This window comes from Poeciliopsis prolifica, unplaced genomic scaffold (genome assembly GCF_027474105.1).
Source record: "Poeciliopsis prolifica strain line A6 unplaced genomic scaffold, Auburn_PproV2 SCAFFOLD005, whole genome shotgun sequence".
Classification (NCBI taxonomy): domain Eukaryota; kingdom Metazoa; phylum Chordata; class Actinopteri; order Cyprinodontiformes; family Poeciliidae; genus Poeciliopsis; species Poeciliopsis prolifica.
In genome coordinates, this window is record NW_026562380.1 from 9,821,633 (window position 1) to 9,837,023 (window position 15,391).

General features: G+C 40.2%; 2 protein-coding genes across 3 annotated transcripts in view; one reads left to right on the plus strand and one right to left on the minus strand.

The window, feature by feature from the left end:
• Nucleotides 1-131: 131 nt before the first annotated feature.
• On the minus strand, nt 132-6,927 carry slc25a16 (solute carrier family 25 member 16). Its single transcript, XM_055030050.1, has 10 exons — nt 6,635-6,927; nt 6,166-6,288; nt 5,285-5,377; nt 5,063-5,196; nt 4,885-4,948; nt 4,640-4,761; nt 4,475-4,538; nt 4,205-4,367; nt 4,045-4,113; nt 132-2,573 (listed from the first exon to the last, which is right to left on the minus strand). The coding sequence occupies exons 2-10, from the start codon at nt 6,254-6,256 to the stop codon at nt 2,417-2,419; spliced, it is 957 nt and encodes a 318-aa protein (XP_054886025.1). The 5' UTR covers nt 6,257-6,288; nt 6,635-6,927; the 3' UTR covers nt 132-2,416.
• Nucleotides 6,928-8,761: 1,834 nt separating this feature from the next.
• The window catches only part of tet1 (tet methylcytosine dioxygenase 1), a 35,136-nt gene continuing 28,506 nt past the window's right edge, over nt 8,762-15,391 (plus strand). Inside the window, exons 1-2 of one of the 2 annotated variants that reach the window (XM_055030047.1) lie at nt 8,762-9,497; nt 9,579-11,732. In XM_055030047.1, the coding sequence (XP_054886022.1) occupies nt 9,747-11,732 (1,986 nt within the window). In that variant the 5' untranslated portion in view covers nt 8,762-9,497; nt 9,579-9,746. The remainder of the gene's footprint in view (nt 9,498-9,578; nt 11,733-15,391) is intronic. The other variant, XM_055030048.1, reaches the window with a different exon arrangement.

A 15,391-nucleotide genomic window follows, 5' to 3' on the forward strand; every position in this document is an offset into this window, starting at 1 on the left:
CGTATGTTCGAAACCCACTCAAATGGAAAACGGAGAAGGCGGAAGGTGCAGCACAAAGGAGATGGTGTTGCACATCAGTTATTCAGCAACCCAAATGAAACTTTGAATAAATACAGAGAATCAGACGCTCGTCATTCTCAAAATGTTTTATCTGCTTTATGCAACATCAAACAGACTGAAAAGCATCTCTACAGAACATCCATGAATATCTTCAGAAACAGCAGCACTATGAAAAGACAGAGGCTCCAGACTTTATTCTGTTTCCTAGACGGCAGCTTCAAACTCTCAACAAAGTGCTAGATTACACTCCAGGGAAGTAAGGAACACTTACAATGAAAATGTGTTCATATTGAAATAAAAATACGTATTGCACTTCATTATGTTGGATGAATAAATAATAAAGTCTCCCTTTGTTCAATCATTTATGGATGCTTACTGGAGCTCTTTTCACTTTCTGTCACGCAACAACAAACGTCAACAACCTTCTACTGAGGTTTTATATTACAAACCAACACAAAGTAGCACATGATAGTGAAGCCAGATAAAAGAAATTATGAATAGTTTTCCATTTATTTATTTATTTTACAATGAATTACCTAAAATGTCTTTTGATTTCTAATTGAGGTCATGTGATGTGGTCAGGGGGATCTGCCATGTAGTCCAAAAACTGGGCTACATGGTGCATTGCTTATGGCCACAGTGAACTTGTCTTCTTATTGTTCTACTTCAGGATTGTCTTTTCTTTGTCACTCTTCTGTAAAAGTCCAATATGTGGACCACACAACTAATAATTTTCCAACTACAAATAGTCTCAGGTGCTTCTCTGATTACCACTTTGCTTTTTTCTTCCTCCGTTTGCTGGAAGGGGGTCAGACTACAGAGTCGAGGCCTGATTACGTTATTCATGGTGCTCCTGTCACATTTGTTTTAAAACCATGACACTGTTCTAGAGGCATTTCAAATTTCGACACTACTTTGTGTCGTTGCACGACACAATCTCACTAAAATACCTAAAGTTTTGTGGTTGTGACGCAACAATGTGGAAAAAACAAAGGGGGGTAGATACTTTAGCAAGGCACTGTGCTTTATTGTTCATTTGCAGTTAATTATGAACATGAACAGTGAACACCTTTCCTGTTTTCAGGAAATTAAGAGCTTAGTTTCTTCAAGAGCCTTTTTCTTATATAAAGCCTATTTGGGCTCCCTAAAATTATTAAAGACAAAGTATAGAACAAACAATAACCTACTAAGGTACGGACCGCTGTTAAGAGTTAAATAGTCTACTTTGCTGTCCATCTGAATTTAGATCAAGCTGTAAATTTCTTCTTTCTTTTATATTTTGTCAAAGAAATGTAATCATTACAAAGTAATAGGTAGTAAAAGCCATCTCACTTGACTCTGAAATTTGGGGTTTATCAAATAGAAAATAGCTACTGAAACAGCAGCAATAAATTCTGTTTTGTTGTGTCTGATCAGGCCAAATCAAGCATGTAATGTCTATGTATGAAGTTTGCAGAGTGCAGGGCTGGATAACCATTTACATCCTGTTTCAATACTGCCACCCAGTGGCAACATGTTGCTAAAGCAATAAATAAAAAGCTTCAGTGCAATTTAAACCTGAGTTTTCTGTAAAATATTATGGTTGTACATCAAGCAACATCATCACAGCTACAAAAGACTCACTCTTGACATTAAATGCATGTTAAGAAACATGAACATGTCTTTAGCAGTATTTAAAACCGAAACAAAAATTGCTCCATCTAAGATCTGAAAATAAAATAGGCCATTTTGAAATAATGTAGTGATGTCATGTGGCACGCACAAACAGTATTTGTGCTGATTTGCACTGAGAAAGCAAAAAACAAACAATTTTTACAAATTGCAAAAGTAAATACCGCTTCAGTCAAGGATGTACAAAGACATCATAAATGTCACAATTTAGCAGTAGCTACCTCTTACATCAACTTGGTGAAGCTAGCAAAAAAAAATAAAAAAATAGTGTGAGGATATAAATGAGCTGCTGCACAATGACACTCATAATAATTTGAAGAACAAAAGTCAATTATTTCATTCAGCAGAAAGAAAAAATATGTGCTTAAAATTATTTAAATTGTGATAAATGATTAAAGTATGATTGAGTTTGCTAAACATTCCAGGGCTACTTTGGTGCTGCTTGATCAAGAAATGGTAAGAATGTTTTAAAACAAAAATGTTTTCAGTAATGATGCAGATGAAGGAGAATAACAGCCTCCTGCTGTTCGACACTATAGTTCTTTTTCCTTTTTCTTTATTAGTGACTCTCCTGGTTTCTTTGGGGAGCTGACCAACAATAAGACATACCGAGCGAACTCGCTGATTGAGCGAAACACGAAAGCAGGTCGGGTCAATGATCTGTCGGCTCAGGCTCAGGAGGAGACTAGTTCAGATGGAGGACTTGCTTCATGAACTCGTAGGTGGTGAAGGCCATGGCTTGTGAGGGCACGCAGCGGACGTAGTTAAGAGAAAGACCTCGGTAAAGTCCTCTCTTGATACCATATGTGTTATACACATACTTCAGAGTCTTGAAAGGTGATCTGGGCACATGCAAGACAAACCATAATTTTATTTTCACAATGGGACCCAAATAAGGAATAAAACAGAATCAAAGACAATTTTCTGTTTGCTTTGAGAGCAAATATTTCAAGTATGCAGGGTGTCATTTGGAGTCTTTAAAAACGTATTCTAAAGCTAAATGAAATCTCTCAGGGCTAATAAAACTTTAATATTTCTGACTAAGAGAAGTAGTTAAAGTGAGAACAATGACTTGTGTTTGGAAAAGAATTCAATGAACCTTTTCAGGAATGAATGGTATGTTGCTGGAGCCTGACGACTCAGAGTGCTACTTAGATTTAAGCTTGTTTTATAACATAAAAAGCTCTCAACTACTTGGATACTCACACATGGCATCATGTTGCAACCACACATTTTAACACATTTCACTTGGATTTCATGTGATGGACTAGCAAAAAGTAAGGCTGCAAGATATTAGGTAAGTCAGATAGCCATATGAGTAAAGATATATAAATAACCCCAAGACAAAACATAGACTACAGACAATGAGTAATCTGTACAGCTATTTAGGAAAAACTTCAAAGTAAACCAGTCAACGTTTCCTCAGGCTATATATGTAGAGTTGCTATTCTATTGGAAGGTGAACCTCTACCAGATGTTCAATTACCAACCAATACATTGTAGTTTTTTGGTCTTTAACAATAACTACATTTCTGACACGCTTTCATAAAAGTCAGATTAGTGGAGTGCATTATTAATGGCTGGACTTTCAACAAATTCACTCAACAACTTAAATGTCTTGGTAGGTCTCGAGTTTTGCTGCATTTCATTTTCGGATGATGGATTGAACAGAGCGCTGCAAGTTGTTCAGTTGTGAGATTCTTCAATAACACCAACCTTTGCTATAAGCACTTACTAAGCTTTATCCCTGACCTGTCTGGTGAGTTCCTTGGTCTTCATTAGGATGCTTCTTCACTTTCTAACTAAACTATGAGGCATTCACAAAACAGCTAAACTTATACTAATTAAGTGACAGCTAAAGGGAGTTGATTGCGCTGGATTTTTAGTTAGAGGTATCATGAAAATGGGGTTAAATGTGAAAGAAAAGCCACACTTTTCATGTACATATTTGTAAAAAGTTGCTTAAAAATATATGTTTCCATTAATTGAAAAAAAAAAAAATAATAATAATGTAGCTGAAACATGAAAATATGAGGGGACAAAAAAAATAAATGGCTATTTATTCAAAGCAAACCATTTTATATTCATAAATGTATTAATGAATATATTTACAAAATATTCATAAATAATTTGCAAATATTTATGAATTTAAAGAACTTAAGTAAACATTCTGTTTTAAGTGTAAATTTAGAATGACAAATTCTACGACAATATTCTTGAATCAATATTCAACCATTTCCACAAAAGAAAAGTTGTGATATCATCTCACTGTAAAACCAAACCATGACAAGTCAAACCAGCAGCGATACTCACCCACATTTATCTGAATCAGGAAGCACAGTTCCTAACTGCATCCTCCTCCTTGCCACATCCAATGGGTAGCTGGTGAGGAAAGTCCCATTATAACACAGAAACCGCGTTTGACTCAGTCGGAGCTTAAAAATTCAACACGTCCATTAAGAAAAGCACTTACGAGACAGTCTGAGCGAAGGCACCAGCAACCCCGCCACAGAGCAGGTTGATGTGGGTTTTCAGAACGAGCACATCCGGGTTGTCTGACGAGGGGTGGCCCAGCTGCTCCGGGAAGTGCTTTAAGCCTTGACTCTTCAGGGTGCCAAAGGTAAAGAAGGAGAGACCTTGGAGGATGCAGAGAGAAATAAGAGACAGGCTAAACATATGGAGGACATTATGCATGACATTTGCAAGTCCCTTTGAATAACAAAATAAATGCACCAAAACTCACCTGCATAAGGCGCCATTCCAACAAGAGTTGGAGACAGACCTCTATAAAATCCAGATGCTCCCTCCTGTGGAATGGAGTTAACAGGTAAACATAGAGTAAGCAGATACTTACAATGTAATGTAACATTTTAGTTAAGGTTAGTAAAGTTCGCCAACAGTAAGTCACCTTGCGATAAATGGAGCGGAAAACATCAATAATTCCAGAGTAGCGTTGATCACCCTTCACCTGGAAGGCCAGCCGGGCTCGGACCACGTCCAGAGGGTAGGTGCATATCACCGCAGTCATGCCTGAAAACACATAACCAAAGATCATGAGATCACAGTGGAAAAAAAAGAAAGAAAAGGCAACAGTCTAATAACACTATCTGTGCCAGTAAATCAAGGGCACCGTGATAAGAGGTCTCTCAGTACCTGCCATAGATCCTGCCATGAGGTGATGGATGTGTCCAGAGATCCCAATCCGTTTATTCAGCAGCTATGCAGAAATTATCAACAATAATCCATCAAAATAATGCCTACACGGAAACACATTCATAAACATAAAACATAATGCTGAACCAGAGAATTAATGATAAAATACTCGCTTTACCTTTTTATATTTGTCAAAGGCCATGAACTGAATGGCTCCGTAAGGAAATATCCTGACCATCATTGCACCATTACCCCTGTACAGACCAAGGATGCCTTCTTTCTTTGGCACAGCCATGAAAATGGAAAACACCCCTAAAGAGAAAATTCACAAGACTCACTCTGGTCATAAACTAACTTGTTGGAGTTAATTTGTTTGTTTGGTAGTTAGTCAGTATTTTACCAAGATGTTTGTAATGGGGGCTCTGGCCCTGAAGGAGAATTTTGACTCTGTCTAGGGGGGCGATGGTAGTCTTCGCACAGCATCCTGCTACCCCTGTAAGCAGAACTCATACATGAACATGTAAACAAAATGTTATGCTTCATGCATTAAAATACAAACGTCTCAATCGCAGCTTGTGCAGCATATTTCATTATTTTTTCCTGTGACATTGTGGTATTTTAATTAAAGTGAGAATCAAATTCAGGTGTGCATGTATGTTGAAACGCTAGCCATTGAACATCACTATCCTGTTTACTGGCTGTCCTTATTTATGAAAATAGGGGAAAAAAATAAATATTCCACATGGTCAAAGAGTTTGATTTCAATGATATCAAAAGGAAGAACTCTTTAACCACCTGTCATTAAATTTATTACACAACTGATTCTTTTGGTCACAGTTTTCAGTTGTCATTATCATTATTAGTGATTTCATTTACCATACTCTTCTTTTTAATCATTCCATTTCTAATCATTTTGACAACCATGTAGGAAACTGGGAGCTTTTCATCTAATAAACTCCATCTATTCTAGGTTAATCTGCCTAGAACACATGGATCACTCCCCTCCCCCTTTAACCTACTGGATATTTACATAAGCTTGGGATAATCACCATACCCTGGCAGCAGGACAGTCTCATCATATTCAGTGCTATTCTACTTTTATATTATCTGATATAGTTTTACAAATGAATATCCATTCCTGTATTACGTCACAGGGTTTTTTTTTTTTGTATGAAAGGGCGATAAAGCAATATAGGAAGTGATTTATACAAATGATATCATTTTGTATAAGATAGAATCTTCCCAAAAACTGCCCTGAACATGATTAGTATTATATCATACCTCCAGCCACAAAGGAGCGAACCCAGTAGTAATCTCTTCTATCAGGTACACTGGTGCTGCTAGTAGGGGAAGGTGTGGAGACAGCAGCCATCCTCTCTGCTCAGGAATCTGACACATCCATGCCTGCCAAATTCAGTGAAAGCACTGTGAAATATAAACCATTGGATCTAGACGAATCATAAAACACATATCAAAACTGCAAAATTATCTTCATCCAGAAATAGCAAACCTTTCATAACATATTAACTGAAACTTAAGCGAAACTAGAGCTTCCTGAATGATTTCATTTATCTTTGACCAAAAGTTGAAAGCTGCTTTCACAGACCAAAACAGTCACACTGGCTACAGGAAATGTGTGTAAAGTTACTGTCAGTGATTAGCATTAACGCCCACACGAAGCTTCAACTAAATGACAACACTAAGTGACAGCTGCAATAATAATAATAATAATAATAAAAGAGATACTTACAAGCTAATGGGAACAGGAAAGCAAACAGTCAAAGCAGCGTCAATAGTGAAGTTTAACTTTCGATGGAACAAGAACCTGCACCTTCACAGCTTTCCTCCATCTTCTTCTATACAAAATGACTTCAGGGACAAAGATTGCTACGAGCTACTGAACGGCTTGTGACGACTGCGTCGTAAAACAAATTTGTGACTGAGACACGGTGAAGTGGCTCAAAATATGAGAAGTTACAACATCCGTACCCTTCGCCCTCAGACGACCAACGGATACCGGTCATAAACAGTCGCAGGGTAGTGACGTAAGGCGATGTTTCCGGTTGCGGAGGTGGGCGGGACCGTAGACTGTGTTTTAAATGATATGGTAGTCTTAATACTGACTGTATCTTTACTATTATTTATTGGTACTTTATTTAAACGATTACATATGTAAATATCTACCTAAACAATGACGTGTTTCCTAGAACAAATAATAATAAAAAAACACAATCAAATCTATCAATTTTTAAGCTCCCAATTTCCAAGATATGCATTCCAAATACTTAGATATCCGTTTAATACTTGAGCTGCTGCTTTGTACAGTTATTTAGTACAAAACCTGAAATTATACAGAATAATGGCTATGAGAACAATGCATATGGAGCGGTCTTTTGTATGAATAATCAGGAAAAATCAAAAATATGACAAAAAATATATATCTATTGAAACTGTACCTTGTGGTTTCTTATTGCAAAATTTCAAAGTAGTGCAACAATTCTGATTTTTGTTTTGTTTTGTTTTGATATTGCTTTCAAATCAGATTTTGCGTAAATAAACAAAGCTTGAATGCTTTGGTGTGCTGATACACGTTTACGGCAGCAACTAGAGTTTACCTGGTGTGAAACTCTAGAGTCCAATCAAGCATTCATTGAGCTGGTGGCGGATTGTTGCAGCCACAGAAAACACATCACACTGACACAGGACATCCAACGAAAGGACTGATGTCGTTTGGAGTGCAGGGACGCTCCTGAATATTCTTGTTGTCTCAGTGGCCACGTCGGTCATGGTGTTGTCTGTTGGAACTGCGGCTTATCTAAAACTGAACGGAAGCGGTTAGATAAACTAATTAGGAAGGGCTAACAATGTCTTCCAACCCATGCAAGAAGCTGTTACTAAAGTGGAGAGTGACAAACTGCTGCATCATCAGCGCACAAAGGACCGTTACTCAAAACAGCTGCCTGTCAACCATAGATCCCGACAAACTTAAACCCAGTAGGCGTTTACATCCTCGCTTTTATTATTTGCAGAGTTTTCCCCTCATATTGCATCAGTATTGGTTGCACAAATTCTTGTAAATAGTTTATTGTTATTATTTAGGCTATTTACAAATGTCCCGGTACATTTCATACGTCATCCTACTCCGTTGCATGATTCTTTGAATCTGAGGAAGCTATAAATGTTAAAAAATGAGTGTTATATGAAATCAACTCTTTTTGAGCTATATGTTATGCTATAATGTTATTGAAAACACGCCTGGGGTGTTGCTTTTATTCTTTCATACATGTTTGAGGAATCATTGAATCTCATGGCAGCCATCTGGGGTGTCTTAACGATCTAAAAAAATCTCCTCCTTGAATCTCCCAAGTTCGCCCAAGCTCCTCGAAACTAGCGGCAGCAGGTGGAACTGTGAGTCTGCTGACCGTGTCACAATACTGCATCTCAGTTCAATTCTATTACTATATGGCAAACATATCGGTCCTTTAATCATTTTTATGCAGTAAATTGTCACTTAATGTACAGTATTTTATTTATTCATTTTTGTTATAAATCTAACCAAACCACAAACTCCAACGTATCTTCTGACATTTTATGAGATAAGCTGTAACTGTGGAGTGCAAAAAACAAAACAAAACACACACACAGAAAAACTTTTTATTAACTGTGTCATAAACCGACATATCACGAGGAACAAAAAAAATGTTTCTAAAACTTTGCGAGTTCGTTTGATTGACTGGTTACTGTTGACACAGTCCTGCTGCGTTCACGTGTCTGTACTCCATTTCGGGTTTTCCAGTCCTCACGAGGAGCTCGCGGCCAGCTCAGAGACAGTGGGCTGCGTCTGGTGGAGGGAGAGCGAGCGGGGCTGCCCTGAATGGATTGACAGAAGAGGGATTTACATTTCAACGTAGCGTCGTGCTCCGCAAAGACTTTTACACGGTAGCGCGGCTGGGAAAAGCGGCGGTTCTGCTCGGCGCCCGTCCCCGGCTTGTCGGTACTGGTATCATGTCCATGTGTCACCTCCGGGAGCGGATTGAACTTAGCAGCGGTCTATATTTACCGAGGAGGGAAACCAATACAAGGTCTCGCCGTCTCGCTGGAGCGCAGTATTATTAGCGGTCCAGGCAGTGCAACTGTCTCTCCCTCCCTCTCTCTCTCTCTCTTTCTGCGGTATGTAAAGCATTTCGGTCGGTAAACGTGTAAATAAAAACGCACTCGGGTCAAAGTAGTAATTGAGGGCTTTGGCGAAGCGAGGTTTCCAGACGCGCAGTGCTTCGTGTTATTTAAATGACAGCGGTCAAGTGCAAAATAATAATAAAGAGCGACGCTGAGGGCGGTTTTTACACAGTAATAACCCCCTCTTCCGCCAGCCAGGAAGACGAAAACAGGATCCGACCTCCGGACAGAGCCCTCTCTCCTCGACGGGCCTGCCCTTTAACATGTTAAAGCCTCTCCATGTTTGTTTTATGGACTTCGTCTGATTATTTCTCGTCTTTTTGTTTTCCTGTTTACGGCTTTATTGACGTCAGCCCCTCGGCACATGCACATCCGAGTGGCTGTTTTAGGAGGGGCAAAAGTAAAAACAAATGCAGTTGGATTTAAACAACTGATCTGTAAGAACTTATTTCAGTTTTATAGCATTTAAACTTTGTGCGGCTATTATTCTTATTTGTGTGTCCCTTCTGTCTTTGTAGGTGATGCTCTGCAACTGCCAGCTAACATTCATTATAATTTACAATTCGAGGATAAATCATAACAGAAGAAGACTTTAAGATTTATTATTTTTTTTCCGAGAAAGAAATAAAACAATTACCTGGCTCCCATGCTGGCTGCCAAAGGTCCTCTCCTTTACACCCTCAGCCATGCCTGCACCTACCAACCCAACCAGGAGACAGACACCTGCTCAGAGAAAAAAAGCCCAGAGAGGGACCAGCACTAGGGGCCAAACCTGTAACACACAGAAAACACCAGCAGAATCCACACGGTCAACTTCGAGAAGCAACCAGGCCAAATCAGGCCGGAGTCCACGTGGAAGCGGGAAGGATCTCAGGAGGTCCCCTGGCAGAGGTAACCATGCCGGAAATGTAACGGGATCTACTAGACTTAGACGGTCGAGCAGTGTGCCCGAAAACCCCCTCAGACCGAGGAAGTCCCTACGGGGAACGCGAGTGTCTGTTGCTCCCTGCCAGTCTCCGAAAGGGTTCACAGGAGGGAAAAACAGCAGGAGGGGGAGCAGTGGGAGAAGAGCTGCATCCCGGCAACAAAACACAAGTAACAAGCCCTCCAGCATCAGCATCAACAATCCTCCTCCTGATGGAAAAAATGAGAAACCAGACAACAAAGAACCCTCCAGAATGTATCATGAGGCTGCCGTTGAAGCTGCGGCAAGTCTTGAGCCTAACGAAGCCACAGAGGGCAGCTCTCTGGAAACTGACACACGTGGAGGTGATGTGCAGCACAGCTGTGACAGCCTTATAACTGAAGATGAAAAGTCTTTCAGCAATAACAGTGAAGGGGACTTGAAGCCAGCTCCTGAGGTCACAGCTTGTGATGACAGTGATGGACGGGTAGCTGATGGGAGTGGAGATCACACCTCTGGCTTGTCAGAATTAACAGGCAGCGGCTCCCCGGGGGCACAGGGCAGCAGTGAGAAAAATGACACTTCATCTGTCCCTGGTAATGAGCTTGATCATCTTGACAGCAGTGGTATGCAAGATGATGGGGGGGCTGTCCAACAAAAGGAGGGTGAAGATCAGGCCATGAAAGCGAGTAGGACAGATGAGAAGGAGTTGGTTGTCAAAGAGAGAGACGTCGAGAGTTTGGAAGCAAAGACGGAGGTTGAGAGACAAGACCAGACAATGAGAGTGAAGGGAGAAATTGCTGTGAAGCCAGGAAGTAGTGAGAGTGAAGACATTTGGGAAAAAGACACTCAGACCAACACTCCAACAAGTCAAAGCCCAGATCCAACTCATTGTAACCCACTGACAGCACAGTCTGAGTCCCCTGTGTGTATATTCTCCAACGCAGCTACCTCATACCCCACCAAAGCTCTCTCCACCTCAGATTTATGTGAGCTGGAGGTTGTGAACCAGGCAAAGACAAATTTTCAACCAACCGTTCATGGTGCTAAGCCTCAACTCGCAGGGTCTTCGACTAACTCCGATGCTGCTCTGAAGGTGCAGACTGTTATAGTGACGAGAAGTACTCCGGTTATCATCTGTCGGGACTCTCTGCAGCCAAGAAGTCTAGGGAAGTCTGATCTAAGAAAAACGCCTGTTGCTGGGTTAGAGAAGCACGCTTGCACACCGGGAAAGACCAAAGACGAAGGTGAAATATATAAAGAGCCACAAAAAGAGAAGTCCTTTCCCTCCTTTGTGCTACTTACTGAGGCAAACACCAAACCCCCCACAGGAAAACATGAACCAAACTTTGTTGTGGATGGCACTCAGGCAGCAATGCCAGAGTATGACCCTGTGCCAAAGTTTTCGACTTCCTCCGTAGACAGCAGCTCCACTTTGTCCTGCTGCTCGGAAAGCACTCGTTCCTCGTTTTCCTTTGACACCGAGTCAGAGACCGGGTGCGGCGATGCCAGCTTCTCCGCTCTGCCGGGATCCTGGGGGACTGAAGGGATGGGCTCGCTCGCCTGCCCGACTCTGACATCAGATAGGAAGGAGAGGAAGAAACGCAGCAGGTGTGGGGCGTGCGAGCCATGCCTCAGGAAGATTAACTGTGGTCAGTGCAGCTGCTGCCTCAATCGCAGGACTGGCCACCAGATCTGCAAGCTTAGGAAGTGTGTGGAGCTGAAGAGGAGAAGATCTTCATCTGTAATCAGGCAACGTGATGCACAGGTAGGACATATAAAATCTTTGTGACCCTGTGTGAATAACAAACGTTTGTCAGACAATGGATTTTACGTTGGGAATAAAATGAATTTACACAGATCTTCTGCAAACAGCTGATCGGAGATGGTTTCTGCCCTGTGGCATCGATTCTTGTGATCCCTGAGGTTTCCTGCCCACGGATAACAGCGATGATTGAGAGTTACTAGAGACAAACAGTTGAAGCTTTCACTTTCAGATAAATACATTTCTCAGTTGGTGCTATTAGATGGCGAGCTTTGTGGTGTTTTCCTGTTAAATGTTATGGCTCGTCACTGAGTGAAAGGGGAAGTATTGAGTGTGCATATGTGTGTGCTTGGAGAATAGAGATCCGACTGTTGGACGGGAAGCCACTGGCACATGACTGCCGGCAGTTTAGCACATGTTTAAAGTACAGCCCTGTTTCACGTGCCTACATGAATGCGTGTGTTTGTGTGTCCTCAGTGTTGCAATCAAGAGAGTAGCTTTGAGCAATGGGTGAGGACAGATAATAAAGTCTCCGAAAACAAAGCCACTCAAACCAGATGTAGATAGATTGTATAAAGGATTCAATCTTAAAGTGAGTCTACTCAATTTATGAGCAGCATTTGTGTTTTGGATTTAGGCTGCCTCTCGGTCGTTTCAGGCTTTTAAGGTTGACAGTCTTGAGGAGATCAGGGCTTTGTGGCCATCTGCTGCAGGACTTATTTTACTTCTTACAGCTGAATATAGTTCTTAATGCCATTGCTTCCGTGTTGTGGGTCACTGCGTCTCTGAACTTCATGTTTCTGTTATCGTAAGTACCTAATGCAGATCTCTTCAAGATGTATGCGAAGCATTGAATTCCACTGGCATAATCACACACTGATATATATCCCTACCCATAAACAAGCCAATTTTTCCCTTTATTCCTCTATTTCACTCCTTGGAGGCCAAGTATTTCTACCTTGTTTTACTGGCATGTTTTCCAGGTTGTGCACATGTATCTGCTCTTACTGTAGAATGTGTTTCTGTTTCTCTGGGTCAGTCATTTTGCTGATTGATGGAGTAAAAAGAAAAAAAAAAAAACTAATTTGTCATTTGACCAAAACAGTTCCAGCTAAAGTCCTAGCAAACTCCATACATTTGTGACTGAAATGTTTTTCTCTCACATCATAAGCAAGAAAATGGCATGTAGGCGTCATCTAATGCGGTGACTATCAAAGTCTTTCTGGTAACACTTTAATAAATACAATGATTTAGATAGCACTCTACTATCATACTAATACATAATTACAGTAGCAGTTGGACCTTTTCTGTTTGTTTTGTTTTATCACAAAAAAAGAAAAGGACAAAAACATCTTTGTCCAATTTGCACTGTGTGTTTGAACAAAAAAGAATCAGAGTTTGAAGCCGTAAAAATAAACAAGAAGGTCGACTAAAACCAGAATTCCAGAAGGGATTTTCAAGTTGCAACCAGAAAACGGTTCTGTTGAGCTTGATGTCTCAGATCCGACTGCAGACTTCAGAAGTAAATTAAATTTAGCAAAAGTGCCTGTCTTGGCCAATAGAGTGACAGATCCTACATTTTTAGGTTGTTAATATTTAGCTGTATTTTCCTTAACAAACCAAAATAACTTACATGATAGGGATAGTAAATACTACTTTTACATTCTCATTGATGAGAAGAAATTACTTTATTTGGCATCTTAACCTGCCTTAGTAATAACACACAACCTTCTTACTGTGAAAAGAAGACTGAGATTTCCAGGAAAGTAAGCAGTTGTAGGTAAATCACGTAGTATCACACTGTCTATATTAAACACAGCAGCATTTTCGTTTTCAGTCATGTCTTTGACCTCTGTCTCCTTTCTTGCAGATCGACGCTACCTGCATTAAAACCATCACTAGTTGCGTTTTAAATCATTTGCGTTTTTCTTGCACCACTGTCGCCTTTCTTGTGGATTTATACACAAAAGTGAACAACCCGTTTGAGTTTTCTCTCTCTGTCTGACTAACCCTGTGCCAGTTCAGGATGTTGAGTTGGCTGAAAAACACATCAATCAGTCAGTCAGTCAAAAACCCAAACAGTCCAGATAGTGCGTTACAAACCAAAACGAGACTCACTCAACAATGCGTCCAATACCACTTGTCACCACAAATTTATGATATAAGGACGTTTTTTTCTTTCTGACTGGTTAAAACCGGATGTTGATTACAGGAAGATTTAAAGTCCAGTGTTTGCTTGTTATATTTTTGGGGGGTTCATTTACCTTTACAGAAACAAAATTGTCCAACATTTATTGTTTTTAATAAGTCTTGTTTTGTTGCTTTTGACAGATTTCATTTTATATATATATATATATATATATATATATATATATATATATATATATATATATATATATATATATATATATATATATATTTATTTATATATATATATATATATATTTTTTTTTTATAACCTGAGAACAATAGACCTGAACAGAAATACATTAGTAAAAACACAGCCTACATGTAGAATCTTAGACATGGAACAACAGAAACGATATTGAAAACTCAGTAACTAACCTCTAAATGAGTGTGTGCACAGTTCATTGTCTGTGTGTCTCTAAGAGCTCTGTTTGAGTGTGAAAGTCCACGTGTAAGCTGTATACAAGCGTGTACACGTGGACCTACTGAGTCATAAGAGTTGTAGCCGTGACAGCAGCAGATTAGGGCTGATTATATTACTACTGCCTTTTTTTGTTTGTGGGACCTTTGTCCATGCTGTCAGAGTAGGACGGGGGGTTGGGAAGGAATGGTGATCCTGAGATTTGCTGACATATTTTATGGATCGCTCTGAATTGTGGATCAGTTTGTAATCTAGTGAATCAGAGTAATCTACTGATTCAGTGACACACTAATCTGGTTGTGACTTTTAATACAGCACATTCGTGCAGTGGTGTTAGTGTGCATGTTGCTGTTTAAGGGCCCTCACACAGAGTCATGCTGAACTGCTGATCCAGTCTGATTCAGGCTGCACAGCCGGTTGTTGTTTTGCCCTGACTGACATCACATTAGCCTGTGTTTACACACAGGAAGGTCTGTGTCTGTGGCCTTAAAACTGGTTTTTTGTTTGGTTCTGCACTTCTGCAGGGGTGGAGCCTGCTTCAAGAGCTGCCAGCTCCCACAGTCAGCCTCTCCGTTTGCATACTGTCAAAATGGCACACTGTTGAGATGAATCTCAAACTCCATCTTTCACCAATTCTTACTTAGAAAGCAAGTCGAGCAAGATTAACTGTGCGCCTTTTACAGCTACCTTATGTATGTGAGTTCACTTAAGGTGCATTAGTTTGAGTAACTCTGTACTTACTCACCGGCCAGTCCTGCTCATCAAGCTCACACACCCTTGCAGTGAATGTTTCAAGCTTCATAAAGGTGCAGAGGCCAAAGAAGACTTCATGTAGGGGCATGTAGATCCTGTTACTGGTTTTACCATTGTGTAGCTTTGCTACCCAGTCATGAAATATTAAATGCAGGCTCAAAATACTTGCAAAACACAATTTAGATCTCAGAGTGCAGAGTGTGGCTTACTAGAAAATTCTTTTTTGAGGGAAAATGGTTTTCTTTTTTGTAAGTATCTTTTTATCTTCTTCAATCCTCACTGGCAGACTTGTCTTTTTATC